Here is a 21,915-nt window from a genome sequence, read left to right on the forward strand (position 1 = left end):
GGTTGCTAAAGTTTGAGAACTGCTGTCATAAACCATAGAACTTACACTCTAGGAATTATTTTGGTGGATCTTTTAGAAAACATCCAATCTTAATTTACTCTTGATTTTAAAATGTTCAAAAATGTTTGTTTATGTTTTTTCCCCTAAAAACTTAACCCAGTGATGCCTGGTGTACTCTTAAAAAGTTAGGTTGACCCACCTGTGTCACTTGGGGTGTGAAAAATCCACACCATGGAGAGATGTAGTGAAGCTGACCTAACTCCTGGAAAAATTCTTCAGTTGACCTAGCTACTGCCTCTCGGGGGTGGATTACCTAGGTCAATGGGAGAGCTCCTCTCTGAGATGGAAGGGGATAATTTTGCCATTACAGATCTTCTTATTGCTTGTGGTGGCTCAAGGTTTCCGTGAGTCTCTCATTCTGCTTGCCTGCCCTCTACTTCCGAATCAATAGTACTAGTTATGTGAGTGGGACCATTTGGGGCTTCAAGAATGAGAATTCAGTTCCATATGACGGGCATTCCCAACTTTTATTTTACTCAGCAACCAAACAGATGATTCTGAAACTGACGGATTATTTCCATTGTTTTGGAATTGTTACAGAGGAATGATATTGCCATGGCAATTACAAAGTTTGATCAATTTGACTTTCTCATCGATATTGTTCCAAGAGATGAACTTAAACCTCCGAAACGTCAGGTGAGTTGGGGAAACAGCTACTACTATTCTTTACATGCAAGTTTGATTTTTCCACTATTTACATACTTCTGATATTAAATAGTAATGTAAAGTGAGGTTCAGACATAAGGCAAGTACAGTTTATTGTATGTTTGTGTTCAATATTTAATGTTTCAATCTCTTAGACATTTAGTTTTTTCTGTATTATCAATGTGAACATTGCTGTTGCCAGTGCCTCAGAGATGTAATTGGGTACATTTTAGAAATCTAAAATCTAATGTGTACAGAACACTCCAGTGGGGACTGTATAAAATGGAACATTGAGTATCCTCTCAGCAGGCACAGTTGTGCCTGTGTGTGGTTACACCAGATACCTGCTCCCGTAGAATGAAATCTGAGTTCAAGGGCCACATTTCTTCAACCACTGAAGTCCAGAAATCTGTTGTCTTTGTAAATGTTTCTCCTTAAAAGTTTGTAATTAGCTTTACTTTCAAGGGGCCAAATGACTGCCTGTATAGGAATTATTACAATGAAATGTCCATGGGGAGGCAGCAGAACATAGTGGTTGGAGCACTTGCTCTGCTGCTAGCTTGCTGGATGATCTTAACAAGCCATTAACCTCTCTGTGCTTCGGTTTCCCAACTGTAAAATGGAGTAATGATACTTCCTGGTAAGTTTTTTGTTGTTTTTTTTTAATCTTCGAGATTTACTGATGAAAACCCTATGTGAGAGCGGGGTATTATGAAAAAGATTGAAGCTTTTTTTTTTCTTGTCATGTTTCCTCATTCTGTCACTTTCAAGCGTCCAGTTGTCGCTTGAGTTAGGTTATGTGAAGAAAACAAAACTTGTGCACCTACTGGTAACGGATTTAAAAGTGAAAACTTGTACGAGACTGATCTATGTAATTGCTGGTTGACAAGGCTGCTAATAGAGGTTACAAATAACAAAAGTTGCTAACATTCAGAATGCTTAAACATGTAGAATCCAGTTGAGCTAACACATCTAGGCTGTTGGAGAAGACGGAAAGACGTTGCTTCCCGTAGAAGTACCACATTCTGCATTTTCTGGGCAGTTGTTGCTACTGTAAACATCCTTGACTGGAAGCTGTAAGGTGCTAGAAGGGAGCTTTCAGTCGGATGTTTACAGCGGCAGGCTGCCACAGTCATCCTGAGCACCAGGCCTGCTTTGAAACGTAACAGGTTTGTATTTAAGAAACACTGATTTCTCTGCTCTTTGAGACTATGGCAGTAATACAGCAAGCCCCATATCGCTGCTTCAGAAATCCAGCTTTCTGTGAGACCAGTTCATCACCTTTTGTCTAAACGCTTATTTTCCTCCACAGTTGTACCAAGCTGTAGAAATATGTAGCTGTTCATCTGGGTCTAGCGGTCAGACAACTGTGCCTCCCTTCTCTACAAACTGCCTGGTAGACTAAACAGCTAGATTAGCACCCAATGCCATAAAGCTTTCAGGGAATTCTTACATTTACAGACAATGCTTCATTCAGTACCTTGTTCAGTAGCCCCTGAAATCATTGCCTGACTTTCTTTTAAATTGTGTGGAGTTTGTCACTCCTTCCTTTCTGGATAATTAGGTCCAGTGTTTTGTAGGTGCTGGAGCAAATGATGTATATATCTGGAACTGCTGCTCTGATACTTTTGAAGGTTTGAGATTGTCTAAAGCTTTGTAGCAAGTCCATGATAACCCTTAGAATTCTCTGTTCCACCTTATCCTCACATCTCTCAGAAGTACTATAAAACAGCCTGCTTTCTTTGAGGTAAATCCCATCAGGTGTGTCACTAGGAAATTTTCTGTCATCCATTGACTCCAAAGAGGCTTCCTTCACATGCCAGTGTGAGTAATATACAGAAAATTCCTTCACTTCAGATACAAAGAGCAGCACTTTCAACATAGAGCCTTAATCTTTGGGCTTGCTGACCACTCTACCTCAGTTTACCAAAGTCCTCATGGTGCTGGTGATGGCCCTCCAAAGGAATGGAATGCATATTTACCCTTTTCTTGATGACCTCCTGTCATCTGGGCCCAATCACGTTCCCTGTCATTTCTTGAAAAAGCACGGTTTCCTTGTGAACAGAAAATGGTCTGCTAACCTCATCCCATTATATTTTGCTGCTATTTGGTAGCGGTGGTAGAACATCACTTATTAGAAAGTATTCACTCAAGAAAGACCTAGAAGATTATCTGATACAGAGAAAATTCAGCAACCTGTCATGATTTATGTACATATTTGATGGGGCCATGTTCTGTATATACTTGCTCACGTGGTGAATGTCATGTATGAGGATGTTGCACAGGTTCCTTCAGTCCCTTCCCACAGAGCAGCCTTCTCATCCTTTTTCAATATAGCCGAGTAATGATTCCTCTGAAGCGAATTTGTTTGCTACTGTGATACGTAAAGAACAGGTTTTCAAAGATGCACCCTAAACAAGAGCCATCTAGCAAAGAAAAATCTGTGCATACCAGTTTGGAGGACTGGGGGGCCTGCATCTCAGGAAACCTGGAAAAATCAGGAAAATGGTTTCAACGTGTTTATGCTGAACCTGAAAGCAGTGAGTAACAGCCTGAGATAACAAAAGCCAAAATATGTGCACAGCATTGTTCACTCATTTGACCTTTCACTTCACCATGGAAGAGAATCCTCTGTAGAAGTCCTATTTGTAATCTGCCTAAGTCCAAAATATGAAGTCAATTCAATAGTACATTATCTCACCAGATACAAATAATGTAGTTACTGTATAATCCATAGTAATTCTTCTTTCCGATCAGTATCACCAAAGCTTTCCTATCCGGGTTGTATAGTATAAATAACTGAAACTACATCAACATTTGTTTTGAAATAGGCTGCAATTTCTCAAAGCCTAACACCTGTATATTCCCTGCCTCTATGAACACTGCTGGATGACTAGCAATAAATTTTCAGGGGCGGGAGAGCTTTGATGGATGATATCATTAATAAAGTAAGGAAGGAATTTTCAGTGGAAAAACACACGTCTAGTTCAACAACTTTGAAAAGTATCTGCCTGTAGGCTGAAGAGCTTGCATTTATTTATTTTTTGCTAAGGCTAAAACTTGTAGTCTATCTCTGCCACAGCTAAGACTATCTGACAAGTTACTGTTCATTACGTCAGAGAGCTGGGGGAGAAATTGTCACTGTTGCATTGCTGTGGTAATTGAAGTTACATATTTAAAGGAAAAAGTATGACTACATTCGTGCTGGTGTGTAGAGTACAAACTGCATGCTCAGCTGTCTTGGATAGATCTAGCAGTGTAGACAGTGAGGCATGTGGTAGGAGGTGAATCCCCAGGGTATATACCGCCAGGGTGTATATTGTTAGCCATGTAGCATCCTGCTGCCAGAGACTTTCCCTGCCACAGTGACCGGCTCTGGCAGTGCGGAAAGGCTTCAGCAGCCCCCCAATGCCAGAGCCTATCTCTGCTGTGCCACCCCACTAGAGCCTTTCACTGCAGCATGTAGCTATGTGCATAGTGCCTGTACTCTACAATGCTGCCTTAAGTGTAGACATAGCCAAAGAGGCGGCCTGGTCTAAACAAGACATAACCTGGTTTAAACAAGTTCAGATTTCAATCAGTTTCTGCCTGGAGCACTGTGAAACATTAACCTAGAACGCATGCTTTGAGGTGCAGAGTTGATTTAAATTTTGTTCAAGAGCTCAATTAGGAATTTGTGTTGCAGTCCTTGGAATGGGATATCTAAGTAGTTTGCTGTAAAGAAACGACTACAGCTTTCCTCCCCCATGCATGGATTTTTCATGATTGGATCAGGACAGAATTGATTTCAACTGCTGTGTCCTGTTAGTAACAACAAAAAATGGAATATGTTCTAACTTTACAGCTAAAATCCATACACTGGTCACAAAGAGCTTGAGGAAGCCAAGTTAAAATACTCCAGCGAATTTACTCACGAAAGAGGAACTGTAAAACTAAAGCAGTGGGGTGTTTTGTCTGCATTACCATTGGGTGATGCTGACATTACTGTTCACACCAAGATTCAATCTCAGAAGCTTTTTCTTTTCTAGCTACACCAGGCTGTGTAATTTTTTAGTTTTGGTTGGGAAAAGAGTGTGTATGTGTATTTAAGGAGAGGGCTTGATGCTACATTACACTTGCACTTTATAGAGTTCAATCAAATATATATATTATTTAGTGCTGCCTTGACAAGTCCGTCTTTATCTCATGTCTCTCACTAGCAGAAGTTGGTCCAATAAAAGATACTACCTCACCCCCACTTGTCTCTCTAATTCTGTCTTTATCCACAGTAAGGGTATTAGATTCAGTAATATTGCATGCTTCCTCCATGTCATTCTTTGCCAGTCTGTATCTCAGCTTTGACCTGAAGGAAATCCACTTCAGTGATGGAAGAAGACAGTTTATTTTCCATGGTCTGTTCAACCTTTCCTCCTGCTTGAAACGGCCAAAAAAGGTGCCACTTAGGGTACGTCTTCACTACCCGCCAGATCGGTGGGTAGTGATCGATCTATCGGAGATCGATTTGTCACGTCTTGTCTAGACATGATAAATCGATCCCCGAATCAACGCCTGTACTCCACCTCGGCAGGAGGAGTAAGCGGACGGGGGACAATGTGAGGACGGCCAGGTAAGTCGAACTAAGATGCTTCGACTTCAGCTACGCGGAAGTTGTGTATCTTAGTTCGGGAACACACACACACCCCACCCCACCCCGTATAGCCCAAGACTTTCTGTCAGTTGTAGCCGTGTGATGTGGATGCCTATTAGTTAGGAACTAGGCTCATTTTACATAGGTCTCTAAAAATCCATCCAGTAGTAACAACTTTCAGTCACTATCACTGTGAGCAGGAATTGAACAGGTAATTTAGAGATGAAAGATTCTGTATGCCATTACTAAGCCCTCAGCCATTCAGACGACATACACTTTGATCTTGTTTCACTTGGGGGTTTTTGTTTTGTTTTATTTGGCATCTCAAGTGGGTGTAATTGATACTGATCTATGGGCAGCCCTTATTTAATATCAGGGAGTCCAACAGGCTTTAGTAATGTGGAATCTGCCATGCTGTAGCATGTGTAAACATCCTACACTCTCAGCTGTGGACTTAAGGTGGCTGGGAGAGGGTTGTTTACTCCTTCTGCCATGGACTGAACATCTGGAGAACCACATTTAATTCTAGGTATAGGAGCAATCTTTATTTCTAAGGAGCTAAAATGTATGGCTTTTTTTTAAAGTGTTAGCTCATTTCTGGCTAGTGTAATATCCAATAATCCTACTTCCGTTCCTGAAATTCCATTAATCAGCATTGTTTCTATACTCCCAAGGCCATGTTTAGATAAACCAGAACAGGAAAAAGCTACAGCATTTCCTTTGCTTGAAACAAAAGGGCCAGAGCAGGATCTTCAGTTGTTTGACAAAAGCTGAGATATCTCAATTGCCAGCAGAAGCAGACAGTGCAAAACTACATCACTTGTCTTATCATTCTAAGGCTATGTCTACACTGCGCACTTTACAGCTGTGCTGCTCCAGCCGTTCCCCTGTAAGGTACGCAGAGTCACGACAAAGAGAGCTCTTCCACTGACAAAATAAACCACCCCCAATGGGGGTGTCCACACTGGTGCTTTTTGTCGGTAAAACTTTTCTCGGTCAGAGGGGTGGTTTTTTCACGCCCCTGACTGAGAAAAGTTTTACAGATGAAAGTGCAGTGTAGACATAGCTTAATTCTGGAATGGTTTGGTTATAAACTCAGATTTTTTTTTTTTTTTAAAGCTTCCAGTGGCTTCACAGCAAGAGGTAGATTGAAGTTTGTGTTCAGCATGTAGGGTAAGGAGCAGGCTTTGCTGGCATACAGTGCTTTTGTATGTCTCTTCATGGTGCACTTCCAATTAGCACTGTGCAAAGATAACAAGCCTTGCTGGAATTTACTGCCAAGCACTGTAATTGCAAGGGTTTTAATTATGATAATTGTTTGCTCATTTGCTTTTCATGATGACATGGGTGATCACGTTGTACCTTAGAAATTTGAAATGCTTTGATTTGTGTAGCTCAGTAAAAGTCTGTGGAAACCCATTATTTTCATTCTGATTTATCTTAAGGGCAGTTTGAATTTACTTTCCTTTGGCTTAAACTGTTTAGAAGCTAACATTAAAGAATCCATTGTACTGAGCATTGTTTGCGGAAGTGGATTTCAGCCAGAATGCAGAGTCTGGTTTTTTTCCCCTCCTGTATTCTAGGAAGAGGTGCGCCAGGCTGTGACGCCTGCTGAGCCTGTCCAGTACTATTTCACGCTTGCCCAGCAGCCTGCCGCAGTACAGGTACAGGGGCAACAGCAAGGACAGCAGACCACCACGTCCACTACTACCATCCAGCCAGGACAGATCATCATCGCTCAGCCTCAGCAAGGACAGGTCAGTGCACAGGCAGAGCACGGGGGGTTACAGTTCTACATAGCCAGCCAAGTCCTAGCTGTACCCTGGATATGAAAAGCCACATCTGGATGTTCCCAATAATAACTAGTGTTACCTCAGCACTTAGGAGCCCTAGTCGCGGACCAGGACCCCGTTGTGCTAGGTGCTATACAAACACAGAACAGAAAGGTGGTCCCTGCGCCAAAGAACCTACAATCTAAGTATAAGTCGAGGTGACAGGTGGATATAGATGGGGATGCAAATATATAACGAGACAATATGGTCAGCATGACAGGCTGTGGTCTCGGCACACCAGCAGTGTAACTGGTGCCAAGTTTTTTGTAGGCCTCACAGAACAGGAGAGTTTTGAAGGAGGATAACAAGGTAGCTTTGCACAGGGTGCTCCTCCTAAGTATAAGGGGCGGAAGAGGAAAAAAGCACATAGATGCTTGTTTGAAAACTTAACAAGTGGGCAGTTGCTGTATTTACCTTACGATGAACACTTCGAAGGAGGGAAAAACTTAATGTCTTCCTGGTGATCTGCTAGAAAGGTTTTTGCTGCACTAAGTAAATTGGTTTTGCAACTTATATAACAGTGTTTCAATTAATTTCAGTGTCATTATGTAACTGTTTTGAAAGAGACCAAGAGGACTATTGACAGAAGGTTTCCATCTCATTTGAAATGGCATTTTTTTCCATAGTGTATGGAGATGGAGAGGAACCTATTTGGTCATTTAATCATCCACTTGTCAATGCAGGATTTTACCCTAATAGTTAATGACTGCACATTGCCTGGTGTACCTTCTGTGTGGACTTATAAGCACTTGACATTAGATCTGTATACATGGGCTTTATTTGTATGAGGCTATGCCTCTTAGGTCTTAAAGTAAGTGGCTTATTTTATTTGATTAGCTGAACAGTTTTAGGTGTTGTATAATTTGGGATGGACGGTTGTATTCTCCTTGTCTATCCAGTCTCCACTCAACCAAAGCTCCTAATCTAGGAGCATCCTTCTTCTCTCCCTTTTCCAAAATGTTTGAGGAAATTAAATTTTTGATGTGTCTGAAAGGCTTTAGGGAAAACAGCATTGATACTATGCACTGGGATGTTGGTAACCTCTTCTGATGTCATAACTCCATATTGTGTAGCACCTTGACATCTCCCCTGCTGTCTGTAAAATGCTCAAAAGAATAGGGAACTATATGGATTGCAACTAACGTACTTTGTTAAAATACTGAATTGCACAGGCCTACCTACTAGGGAAGTGATGTCCCTGTATTTTCAAAAGCAAATGTATGATTTGTTGATTCATGGGACTAAATTGGACCATTATTCTGAAGTGAGTGATGGCAGCTGCATGACAGAAGTGAAGCTGTAGTGCATTTTTGTTCTTCTGTGGGTGCTGTTAGCTATATAAATCTTACAGTTTGTACTGGCTTTTTTCTTATCCTTGTTTCTCTCACATTGAAGCTGGAAAAGAATGTTATTCTAAAAGTACCATCAGTATAGTATACACGGCATAGTACGGGCATTTTAAGAGAGAGCATGGGGCCTGCCTCAGGAACCTTACTTTTCCAGACAGTATTTTGTTCTTATGTTTGCAGACATTTAATATTGCTGTGTTTCTAGTGGTGTATAGGGGCCATAGTGGCTCTTTTTTTGTTCACTTCTTTGCAAGAGCCCCTTTCATAGAGGAAGGATTGTCCAGTGGTTAGGGCATTAACCTAGAACACATGAGACCTCTTTTCAAATCCCTGTTCAGCTGCAGACTTCCTGTAAGACCTTGAGCAAGTCACTTAGCCTCTCTCTGCTTCAGTTCCCCATCTGTAAAATGGGGAGAATATTATTTCCCTTCCTCATGGGTGTTGAGGATAAATACATTAGATTGTGCGGTGCTCAGATGCTGTGGTAGTAGGGCCAGTTAAGTATGTAAAGTAGATAGATCTCTGATGGCAAAAATGCACATGAACTTATGTAAATAAGTTCATCTTGTTTAAAACTGAATAAAGACTTTGTTGAAAACTAAAATTAACTCTTATCTATTTCTTGGTGGCAGTAGACTTAGAATCATGAGAATATGCTTTTCCAGGTTGTCACAATGCTGAAGTAGGTAGAGTTTGAAATATCAAGCTGAAAGCAAGTCTGTAAAGAGCCTCTGGTTACTGGCTGTAAATCTCTGAGATTCTACTTACTTTCAGACAAGTCAATCTGTGCTCCTTTTTGTGTTTGAATTCAGACCACCCCAGTGACGATGCAGGTTGGGGAGGGTCAACAGGTACAGATCGTCCAGGCACAGCCACAAGGACAAACGCAGCAGGCTCAGAGTGGAACTGGGCAGACCATGCAAGTTATGCAGCAGATAATCACCAACACAGGAGAAATCCAGCAAATTCCGGTAAGACTCCACCAGGAGGAATGTGTAACACTCTCATGGTCTTGTATCAAACTGTTACATCAGCCCCTTCTCATAAGAACATATATATACACACACCACTGCCTGGTGTTACCAGACCTCTGGTATGTGGCACGCTGAGTGCTTATAACTCAGTTAAGAATTTTGTCTTGGGAGAAAAAATAATTAGGTATGCTTAGGAAACTGTTAATATAACTCTTATTGCCTAAACCTTAGGTCTTTTACTACCTATACTTCAGCAAAGAGTGTTATTTCAATTCTGTTTGAGTCTGATTCTGCAACCTTAAGCAAGTCACTTAGTATCTCTGTGTCCGTTTACCATCTGTGAAATAGGTGTAGTAATTTCTTATTTTATAAAGCATTTTTATGAAACACTTTGAGATGGCTGGAGGAAAGGCTCTACAGAAGCAGAAAACATTTACTTTAATTATTATTAGGCTTCCCCATCACGATGCATACTTCCATATAGCTATCCACCAAGTACTTGATACTCTGAGATCCCAGCCTTTACCAAATAGAGGGTTCAGCCCTTCTCCGCGGCATTGAGAGTAATGCTTAGCAAGCAGTGGTAGTGCATTTTGAGGACGCATGGAATCCACGACTATCTGTACTTGTACAATTGGCTGATCAGAGGCAGGACCCCACAGAAGACTGTAACAGGCTTTTCCCTGTACCGTCAACTGGGACTCCTTGTGAGCTATAAGAAATAATCCCTCACATCATCATGAATGATAGAATCCATAAGTGCCATGATCAACTCCTGATTGTCCAGAGCCTACCTGCCAGAGGACAGATTCAGATTTTTTCAGTTGCTGGAAAACAACCTGAAATCAAACCCAGCGACAATGGGATGTACTGGTAGCCACACGTGGGTATGTACATACAAGATGCTGCTTGCCAGACTTCACTTTTGGTCCTTAAGCTACAGCTGAGGCCTGCATACTCCCCATCCAGACACCACATAAACAGAAGAGTCACAGTCCTCCCTCAAGAACTGTAAGAGCTCTTGTGGTGGCTAGACCCAATGAACACACAGAAAAGGAAGGAGTACTTGTGGCACCTTAGAGAGTGTGAGCTACAGCTCACTTCATCGGATGCTCAAATAAATTTCTTAGTCTCTAAGGTGCCACAAGTACTCCTTTTCTTTTTGCAAATACAGACTAACACGGCTGCTACTCTGATACAGAAAGGGGGTTCCATTCTCTCTCCTTTCCAGTTAAGGACCTGACTTCCATATGGGATTTCAACGTCGTCTTCCTAAAATGATGGAACCTGCCTCTCTGAGCCACTGTCAGAGTGCTCAGTACACCACCTAACCATCAGGACAGTCTTTCTGGTGGCCATCGGCTCATCAGAGAGTCACCAAGCTCTCGTGGCCAGATTGCCTAACTTCTTTCCATAGGTCATGATACTGTTGAGACCATTCCCCAAGTTCATTCTTGAGGTGGTCTGAGACTTCCACCTAAACCAATTGATCACTTCGCCAGTCTTCTTCCTGAAGCTGCACTTGACACCAGGAGAAAAGAAGTTACATATTTTGGATGTGTCCAGAGCTTTGCAGAGCTTTACCTTAACAGAACCAAATCTTTCTGGCTGCATCCCTGCCTCTTTGTGGCCCTTTCTGGCCCATCTAAAGGCCAAGCCATCTCATCTCAAAGAATCTCCAAGAGGATCACATAGTGCAGTTCCACCAGCTATCAGATGGCTGGCAAGCCTCTTCCGCCAAACATCAAGACACAGCCCACCAGGGCCCAGGCAGCATCTTCTGTTTGCTTCAGAAATGTTCCAGACTCAGGTCTGCAAGGTAGAGCAACCCAGTGGCTTTTGTCAAATGTTGCCCTTGACATGGTAGCCAGGTCAGATGCTGATTTTGGAAGAGCAGTACTGCGGTCGCTGTTTGACTGGCACTGCCAAAACCCCCCTCCTTCCGGGGGGGGTACTGTTTGCTAATCACCTGCAGAGTGATCCACATTAACCATTCTCCCTCCTTCGCGTGCGTGTCACTCTACAGTAACTCTGGTGGTGGATCCCATGCCCTGCCCTCCATCCCTGCCTTTGAGTCCACAGAAATGTGCACTTTGACCTCTGAGGAAACTGAGGGATTGTTATGGTGCCCTCCCATTTCTACCCTCACATAGGAGCATGAGGAAAGATAGGGTATATGCATGGCTCTAACAAACATTGCTAGTCCAAAAAACTGTCTTATGCACTTGAGGCTCCTGCACACCTTCTAGGGGATCCACACTGACTTGAGGAACCAGTTATTGTAGAGAGAGACCTGTTCTATATTTCAGATAGATAAAGGATCAGGCCACAGTGTTGGAATACAAAGTACAGCAACAAATGCACTCTCTTCAAATGGTTTTTAATAGGGCATTAGTCTATGCTGCCATCAGCACTGTTATCATTCTATCCTCTTCCACTTTCACTATGCTGCTTTCTTGGAGCTCTCTCCTATCTTGTTGGTCGCATCATCAGTATCTTCCTTTAATGGCTCCTCAAGTCCAGGGCTCCACTGAAAGTCTTTCTGTCTCTCACTGCGCATGCATAAAAACTTATATCAGAAATTTAAGATGTCATAAAACTGGTAGTGCCCACTGTAATTAAAAGCTTGATATCGGAATGTTCCTTATAACCCCACTGGCTTGCACCTGCTTATAACTTCTGAAAATGTTTTTCTGGCTATAATTTTCCATCATGGATCTCAGCTCATGTGTTGTCTTGTGTTTTTATTTATTTTTTTCTTAAACTTTGAGCAAAGGTGGGAGATGTACATTTTAGGTAAATGTACATGTTTTGCTCACGTCTCAAAAGTAGCTGAATTTACGATTTGAAATTTTCACATTAGCTAGATGTCAGTGAGCACTAGACCTTTTTTGTTCTCTGCAGAACCAAAAATAAGTGTTTTATAAGCATTTCAAATCTGTTTCACCCATTAAATTAGTATTGTGGTTAAAAATTGAAGTGGGAAGCCTCTTCTCTGCAGGCAAATTTTAACGCAGAAACAGATTGTGTATTGAAATGTTTGTGCTCAGATGGAGGTTACGCTCATAACTGCGGCAGAGGCTATTGCTTCAAGAGCAATATTGGGGCTTCTGGACACAACTGGTGAAGTCAGCAGAGTTTGTGTAAACTGCAAGCCCAATAATTTCTGTTCCAAGAGCTTCCAAGCGTCACTGGTGAAGCAAAAGTGGTTTTATGCTCTTTACTTGTAATGGCTCTTGATTTCCCCTCCCCCCCCTTAAAAGTAAATTAAAATGCAAGCTGCATATAACAATTTAACCTTCAGATTCTGAGTTAAATGTTCAAAAGTAGGTTAATGGGAAAAGTTGCAGTTCTGGTAGTAACATTAATTCAGCCGTGTTCCATGTTATGCTTTGTTTGTGTTGCTTTTCAAATGTTTGTTAATATAGTTAAAAATGCAGAATGTGTAAGAGAGCAGGACTAATGTTACTGTGATAACTTTCTCCTGACTTGTCAACATTTAAACTTCTAACCTTGTGTTATATTAAACTGAAGTTTTGTATTTTAATATAAAGCACAAAACATTGGCATGATAATATTACAGCCTTTGTCGTGTCAGGACTGAAGTACCCTGGCAGAATTGTGTTGGAAGCCTTTGCAGTATTCCTGGTTCTAGCCAGTGCTGTCGTTCCCTCATTTTTAAGAAGGTGAAAAGTTAACAAACATCTAAAGGACAATGATGGGAAGAATAGGAGTACTTGTGGCACCTTAGAGACTAACCAATTTATTTGAGCATGAGCTTTCGTGAGCTACAGCTCACTTCATCAGATACATACCGTGGAAACTGCAGCAGACTTTATATATACACAGAGAATATGAAACAATACCTCCTCCCACCCCACTGTCCTGCTGGTAATAGCTTATCTAAAGTAATCGTCAGGTTAGGCCATTTCCAGCACAAATCCAGGTTTTCTCACCCTCCACCCCCCCACACAAATTCACTCTCCTGCTGGTGGGAAGAATGTAATAGGAATGTCACTATTTGCAGCTTGCTCACTGGTAAAGTAGTTTTCTTATTTGTACGAATGACTTTAAAGACTTAAAGTTACAGAGAATCTTCCATTTACTCTAGTTTAAGAAGAACTAATCTGATCACTCTTCATATTTGCAAAGGAAAAATAAGGGCTCTCTAACACTTGATTAAAACCTTCAGTGTGCTACTTTCTAAATGCTTTCCCGTTGTAGAAAGAGAGATGCTAAGGTGGCTCTTTCAAGTTTTAGTTAAGAATTTGCAGTGGTAAAGTGTTTCTCTTATTTTCTTTGACAGAATCCATGTAACTATTAATTTCAGCACTGCATCTGTTCAATCCTCCAAGTATCATCTGTTACTCTGGTTTCTGTTTTGGAAACAAGAAGGCAAGTTTGTGTTTCATACTATGCAGTCCACTGTCTTATTTTTCTTTCTCTACCTTGTTTCTAGGTTCAACTGAATGCTGGCCAACTGCAGTATATCCGCTTAGCTCAGCCGGTATCAGGCACCCAGGTAGTCCAGGGACAGATCCAGACGCTTGCAGCCAACGCACAGCAGGTATGTACGGTAATACCAAAAACTTGTCATTAACTATTAAACTGTTCTTCCTATGAGTTGAGATTCCAATTTCCGGCATTTCTGATTTTTCTGCTTTACTGCATTCATAAAAAATAAATAAAAATAAAACAAAACAACACAGTGAAAGTCTGGAGTAACCATCTCGTTCATGTAAATGTGGGTAATGGTGTAAATGTTCACAGCACTTGTACAAGGCCTATGGTGAAGCCCAGCCACTACTCCTTTAATGCCATAAGACACAAACCGTTCAGGCCTTGTGGAAAGATCACCAGTATAAGGAGGATTCATGAAAAAAGTGGGCTTGAAGGAAGAGGGCACATGACTGGCAAGCTGTGTGGGCATAGGGCAAATGAGAGAAGGCACAAAGCAGAGAGTGAAAGACACGAGTGTGATCCCTTTTTGTCCTTTGGAGCAATCTTAATGTTAGAAGCACATCTCTTGCATTGAAAGTCCATTAACATCAGTGCTGCAGGCTCAGGCTCTTAGCAGAGAGACTCTTCATCCCTGAGGGTGGGTGAGTATGCACTCCTAAGCAGATAGTGCTCTTTTGTGCAGATATGGGAGAAGTGGCAGATCATTCAGGAATGGCTCTTACATTTTTCAAAATGTAAGCTCCTTGATTTTTTTCCCAGTGCATTCCAAATGATCAAGTGCCTCTTCCTAGGACTGCATATAGTTGTCATAAGACATGACGTTTTATCTTCTCACCCTCGCCCAGTCACCTGTAATCACAAGAAATAAAACTAATCATGTTAATGAAAAATTAAGATAGCTACACTGCTTCATTACCCTCTAGATAGCCACTGAATGCATCTGATGAAGTGAGCTGTTGCTCACAGAAGCTTATGCTCAAATAAATTTGTTAGTCTCTAAGGTGCCACAAGTACTCCTTTTCTTTTTGCGAATACAGACTAACACAGCTGCTACTCTGAAACCTCTAGATACAATTAGCTTCCTAATGATCCCGTTTTCTGATCCCACACCCTTCCTTTCTTCTACCTATCCCTATGTTTTCTTCTTAAAAACTCTGAAGCAGGACATATTGCCTTTACCTGCATTGCAAAATACCATGCACTTCTCAGATGCCACATAAACCAATCCGTTTTAATACTGTGTAGAAGAAGAGAAATCCGAGTATATCTCCACAAGGAGTGTGAGCTGAAGGAGCAAAAGGGTACCAGATGGCTCCCCTCAATTCATTCTCTTCCTTTTTGCTTTAAGGGCAGAATCTACCTGACACAAATGTGTGTGCTTATTTGTAGCAGTGTCAGAGTTAGGATTCAAGTTTCAATCTTAAAAGATTTAGGCTTTGTCTACGCTAGCACTTTTGTCGGTATAACTTAAGTCGCTCGGGTGTGAAAACCACCGCCCCCCCGAGCGACATGAGTTACACCAACGGAAAGAGCCAGTGTGGACTCTGCAAGACGCTCTCCCGCCGACATAGCTACTCCCGCTCATTGGGGGTGGTTTAAGTATGTCAACAGGAGAGCTCGGTGTAAGGTCTCTAGTGTAGACATAGCCTTAGTTTTGAAAAAGAAAAGGAGTACTTGTGGCACCTTAGAGACTAACCAATTTATTTGAGCATAAGCTTTCGTGAGCTACAGCTCACTTCATCGGATGCATGAAGTGAGCTGTAGCTCACGAAAGCTTATGCTCAAATAAATTGGTTAGTCTCTAAGGTGCCACAAGTACTCCTTTTCTTTTTGCGAATACAGACTAACACGGCTGCTACTCTGAAACCTTAGTTTGGAGATACACTCAAAGAAAGCTCTTTAAATATCAAAAACTCACATAAAGGGAAGCAACTTGAAGTCGACCAACTTAACATGAGTACATGACAGAGTTTTCAACTGGCTAGCCATATTAGGGTTCAGTAGATGTATGTTTCATTCTGTTACCTCCAAAACTTTCAAGCATGTCCATTTTGTGCATGTTAAATGGATAGTTGGCCTCGTGCATTGGACATAAGAAGTCTCCAGTCATACCAGAAATCTCTGTTTTTGTTATGTAAGATGCCTCTTGGAACTCCTGAAAACTTTCACCACTTTTTAAATGAGGCACTTTTGCAACTCAATCATTGACTTGGTTATCAGCCTGCACTGGTTGTGGGGTAGAGCTTAATGCTTCCCACACTTCATCTATTCTGCTCTTCTCTTCCTTCTATTCCTTTTGACTAGGAGGATAGGGCAGTAACTCCTCAGAGCTAGAACTGCTCCAGAGATAGGGCAATAAGGTTTTCAATGAGAGCAGCACAGCTCAGATCAACACAACTGCTAAGATGCTTCAGATTCTTGTTAGACAACTGTAGCTAAACATAATTTTATCCCCCTTCAAAAATTGAAAGAATGGCTCATCTTCCTGTCTGTAAACTGTGTCCATATTCTGCTTATGAAAGTAAGAGGAGACGGCTTTGCATTGCTTTTTAATTATTGAATCCAACAATGCCCTTTGTTCTCAACTAGCATTCATTGCCATCCTACTTTGTGTGTGGTTTCAGATATTTTTTGTTTAAAATTGACATTTCTGTGAGCTTGTACGGGAGACTAATTTAGCGCAGAGGTAAATACCGAGAGATGGGACTTGTGGGTTCTGTTCCCAGCTCTGCCACCCACTCACTGATATGGCTCTAGGCAAGGACCTTAATCTGTCTTGCTTTACCACACAGGGATGTTGTGAGGCTTATTTAAAAAAAAAAAAAAAATCTGTAAAGTGCTTGGCGATCCACCAGTGGGAGGGTAAAATATTGTTAATTTATTGTTGACCCAGCAGGAATGTTCCCTCACTGATCACCCGTGTCATTTCTTTATTGTAGATTACACAAACAGAAGTCCAGCAAGGACAGCAGCAGTTCAGCCAGTTCACAGATGGACAGGTACCTATCTCAGAACTCATGATGATTGACTGATCACTAGGGAGCCAATGTCCATGAAGTCAGAGCTAAGAAAGCTCTTGGTCGTTAGTACTAGGTGTCTAACAAGAAGTGGGACAGTGAGATTAGAAAGTCACTACCACTCCCAAAATGGACCTAGCAACCAGGATTCATGAGAACTGTGACAAACTTGTAGTTTATGTGAAGTCCTTGTATTATCTTGCTATATTTGCTCCAAATTAACCCAGCTCTTTGAGAATATGGCAGATCAGCTATTTAACTTTTTCCCTATCAATCTCATCCCAGGTGCTACTAGAAATAAGATGATGTGTCTTATTAAGATAGCATCCTAGGAAACGTTTAAGCCAGTAAACAAGGATAGATACTTGGTGTGTAGCCTCTCAGTGTGTCACTGGAAAGCTTTTTGAACAACTTGGGGGAGGTGTATTCTCAATTTGTCTGTGTGAAGGGAGTGTTTAATGATAGTTTAGCACACTCTTTGTATTCATTTGTCATAAATGCTGCATATGAAGTAGATGGAATAATTTCTTTAAATACTTTGAAAGGACACATCAGATTAGATCCAGTTAGGTGTAGATTTGCCACAAATAAACTTTATAATACAATTTGTTGAAGATAGGGCTAATATGAAATGCAGCCTGGTAAAACTTCAAGGTGTAGACTACTAGAAAATAGAAATCACTACTAAATTGATATTGAGCAAACTGGGAGTAAATGTATAAATAAGCAATTCAAGATATAAACCAGATTGCAGGAAAGGCTCAATAAATCAAACTGAGCCATAAACTGGGGAAGTGTGTTGGAGGACACTGTCTCTCTCTATTCAGACAAGTTGTGAAAGTCGTATCCAGTGCGAGAACAAAAGTTAGTTCTGTCTGCTTGGAATATGTAATAGGATTTCAAGTCTAAGAGGTTGAGCACTAATTGAATTTATCATGCAGAGTGCCAAATGAAGGTGATTAGAAGTAACCTGACAAACTGACTCTGATACTTATCAAAGGTTAAATCATCAGTAGGGGCTTTTTCAGTCCTAATCTGTTCAGGAATCAAACTCTCATAGCATTATACATATAAAACAAAGTCTGTCAGGGTCCAACTGGGCATCAGAAATGCATAAAATTACTTCATTATACTGTCACATTTTGGTATTTAAGGCCTAGAGTAATGCATGCTCCAACTTTTTGAGCTCATTTTACTTGCTTTGTGTGTTGATTTAAACCATTGGTCAAATCTGAGGGCTACATGGCTGCATGCTCCTAAGAGTTGAACATCTCGCTGACACTTGATTACCTTTTTTCCCACCCCCTTTCAACCTCTTCCAGCAACTCTATCAGATTCAGCAAGTGACCATGCCTGCAGGTCAGGACATCACACAGCCCATGTTTATTCAGTCCACCAATCAGACTTCTGATGGACAAGCTCCTCAGGTTGCAGGGGACTGAATGAGCCCACTGTAGTGAGTATTCTGTCAGCATGGAAATTGACACATACCAGCTTGACTTTTGCCATTCCGACCGGCTCTGATGAAGACGTCTCCCTCTGTGTAGCTGTACTTGATATGAAGCCTATAGTAGGCTCTGATCTCTGGTGCCTCTGGCGGGCATGAGCAAATATCCAACAGAAACGGACAGGGAGGCAATGTTTTTATTTTTTTTCAGAAATCAGTATGTCGACATCCTTAGCTGCTTGTTTATCTTGATAAAACTGAAAATAATTAAACAAAATGGAAATCTATAGCAGCTTATTAAATGATGTAGAACATTTTTCTTTGGTCAAATTTGTAAAAAGGTCCTGCATCTTGTTTCTCATAACAGCTTTATTGGCAGTATTCTGTTTGTATTCTACTCTGAATAGAGCTAGACTAAGGTATCTCAACTTGGTAGTTCAGTAGGGGTGTATGCGTGTGTGTGCGCACGTGTGCACCTGAGTGTCCTGGGAGATCTTCCTCCCCACCGCCCCTTTGGTTTTGGTAAGCCTGGGCATTGGATAGTTGCAGCTTCTGGGGGAATAAAATATTCCTTGCGTTACAACGAACATCTCGTCTAAGGACAGTAGAGGCTCTAACTTGTCCCAGTCTATTCCAGAAACACGAAAGGAAATCTGGAAGGAAAAAAAAGTTGTTAACCATTGTGCTAGTCTCAGTCAATGCATGTATTATAAGCTGCATGAAATGCAATAAATTTCTTTTTAGATAATCTACATGTCTTTTACTGGCTTCAGAGGAGCAGCCGGGTTAGTCTGTATTCGCAAAAAGAACAGGAGGACTTGTGGCACCTTAGAGACTAACCAATTTATCTGAGCATGAGCTTTCGTGAGTTACAGCTCACTTCATCGGATGCATTCAGTGGAAAATACAGTGGGGAGATTTATATACACAGAGAACATGAAACAATGGGTGTTATCATACACACTGTAAAGAGAGTGATCACTTAAGATGAGCTAATACCAGCTGGTGGGGAGAGGGGGGAAAAAACCTTTTGTAGTGATAATCAAGGTGGGCCATTTCCAGCAGTTGACAAGAACGTCTGAGGAACAGTGGGGAGGGGGGGAGGAATAAACATGGGGAAATAGTTTTACTTTGTGTAATGACCCATCCACTCCCAGTCTCTATTCAAGCCTAAATTAATTGTATCGAGTTTGCAGATTAATTCCAATTCAGCAGTCTCTCGTTGGAGTCTGTTTTTGAAGTCTTTTTGTTGTAATATTGCGACTTTTAGGTCTGTAATCGAGTGACTAGAGAGACTGAAGTGTTCTCCGACTGGTTTATGAATGTTATAATTCTTGACATCTGATTTGTGTCCATTTATTCTTTTACGTAGAGACTATCCAGTTTGACCAATGTACATGGCAGAGGGGCATTGCTGGCACATGATGGCATATATCACATCAGTGTCTGAGCATATGTATGAGTACCAAAAGTAACCAGCACAAACCCAACAAGGTGATAGCCTCCTACTGAAGCTCTTAAGGGCAGATCCTGTAAAAATGTTACAAAATGCCATGAGAAATGAAACTCAGGAAAAGGGATTCAGTGGGTGGGGAGGGCCAGATGGGGTCTTGCTTCCTGGAGGCGTGGTTCAAATGCGAGACATAACTGATGAGACTCTACTTCTGTATCCGGCCTTTCACATCAAAAGAGCGCCACACACTCCTTAAACTAGAACACAAACTAAATACGGTGATCATATCATCCACCACTGAAATGCAGCCGTTCCTGGGTAGAACACAGCTATTTAACTGTGCATAGCAACACTGCATGACAGTTCAGTACAAGAGGTTCGGAATGCCCTTTGCCCAATAGAAGCTACGGGGCAGGTGGGTCTTAGGGAGACAGATGTAATTGTCTGAGTTTGAATTCAGCTAGAAGCTCCATTTTTATGAAATACATCTTATGCTCAAATGTGGTCAGGACTTCCGTTTATATCTTGTCCAAAAGATGGACGCAATTTTGATTATCCCAACCAGGTCCCTTGTTAGATGTCGACACATCTAACAGCATGATACAACTGGCAGACTCTGCTCAGGAGTGGCCTCAGGTTGGTGTGAGGTGCCTGAGCAGAGCAGTGTGAAGGACTCTCTCCCTTGCATTGTCTGGCTGTAGCTCATTGTTAAATTTCTTATTTTTAAAAACATCAAATTCACCCAGTTTTTAAAATGAGAACTGTGGCTAAAACTGTGCTCAGCAGGTAATCTGAGCCATTTAGGTGATAGAACACTTGGGTTGTAATGGACTGTGGCCAATTATAATTCAATAACATCAGTGAGACCATCTGTTTCTTCCTCACAATCTCAAACTCAGCTGTGCAGTGAGCAGAGTTAGCATGTAGAACTTTGAGTAGGCATCTGCCTTCAGGCATAGCCCTGGACGTATGGGAATTTCAGAGATAACTGCTTCCAAAGAAAGAAAATTCCAGTTGTTTCAATGCTTGACTGCTACAAATTAATAGACGTGAAGACCGATCTGATCTGACCTAGAGAGTCAGAGGAGATTTGTTGCATGTCCAAACCTTCTGGGCCTTATGAACCAGGACTTTCCTCTGCTTAAGTCTAAATGTGTAGAAAATTAAACATTTGGGGGCTGAGGCCTTCCTTAAAATTGGTGCTTTTATTGTAACCTGTCACAGCTTTCTCAGTTGAAGCATGACTTGGACCAGTGTTTTTGATTGAAGAATCCAGGGTCAATTTTAGCTGTCTTAAAAATTTGCCTTTGTTAGAAGAACCACCTGAATATAGGTGGGAGAAAATAATTCCACACATACTCTTGTTCGAGCTGAACAAATGCTTCATGTCCAAAGACTGGCCGCTAGAGGGCACCACACAACGGTGTACATTTTGCATGGGTCTGTGTCTCACTTGAGATGTAGAAGTATTGGAAGTTAACCTGGGACGTGTGTCTGTGGCTGCACTGTGCTCCATATCATTACACAGATGGACTTCATTCCGCAAGTATGTGGCTGGCGGTTCTGTCTGTACTCAAAAGATGACACATCAGAGGGTTCCTCCTCCCTTCTCACTCCCTCACTGGCCACATGTCAGGTGTGTTCTTCATGCAACGATCTTTGCACCAAGAAAGCTGCTGGCAATTGATAGCATCCTGGTTAACTTGGTGACCATGAGCAACTGACCCAGGCAGAATTGCTGTTTCAGACCTGGCCATTGTAAGCCCAGCTGAGCGTGAAAGTGAAGGGTTTGGGTGGGTGGCAAAAAGAAGTTACTTGCTTCATAAGCAGCTCAGTTGGCAAAAGAAAGGAGCAGCATTTAATTTATGCCTAGGGGGATGCCAAGCAGCACAGCTGGAGAATTAGCGTGTAATTAAGGGTACTTCAGCACAGCACTTCAGGTTAAACCACTTCTGTGCAAGGAAATGGTGCCTGGCTGAAGTGTCCCAGCACCTTGTAAAAGTTAAGAGCTGACTCAAGGGGTAGAGTTTACTGGGTTTTTCAAAAGGCT

The 21,915-nt window shown here is 41.6% G+C and overlaps 1 protein-coding gene across 4 annotated transcripts in view; it reads left to right on the forward strand.

Annotated features, from left to right (window-relative positions):
* NFYC (nuclear transcription factor Y subunit gamma) overlaps positions 1-19,160 on the forward strand; it is a 57,365-nt gene extending 38,205 nt beyond the window's left edge. For 3 of the 4 annotated variants that reach the window (XM_077837857.1, XM_077837853.1, XM_077837854.1), the window contains 6 exons: positions 601-696; positions 6,916-7,089; positions 9,326-9,484; positions 13,947-14,054; positions 16,888-16,947; positions 18,288-19,160. In XM_077837857.1, the coding sequence (XP_077693983.1) occupies positions 601-696; positions 6,916-7,089; positions 9,326-9,484; positions 13,947-14,054; positions 16,888-16,947; positions 18,288-18,407 (717 nt within the window). In that variant the 3' untranslated portion in view covers positions 18,408-19,160. The remainder of the gene's footprint in view (positions 1-600; positions 697-6,915; positions 7,090-9,325; positions 9,485-13,946; positions 14,055-16,887; positions 16,948-18,287) is intronic. The other variant, XM_077837856.1, reaches the window with a different exon arrangement.
* Positions 19,161-21,915: the final 2,755 nt, after the last annotated feature.

The sequence above is a fragment of the Eretmochelys imbricata genome, chromosome 19 (assembly GCF_965152235.1).
Source record: "Eretmochelys imbricata isolate rEreImb1 chromosome 19, rEreImb1.hap1, whole genome shotgun sequence".
NCBI lineage: Eukaryota > Metazoa > Chordata > Testudines > Cheloniidae > Eretmochelys > Eretmochelys imbricata.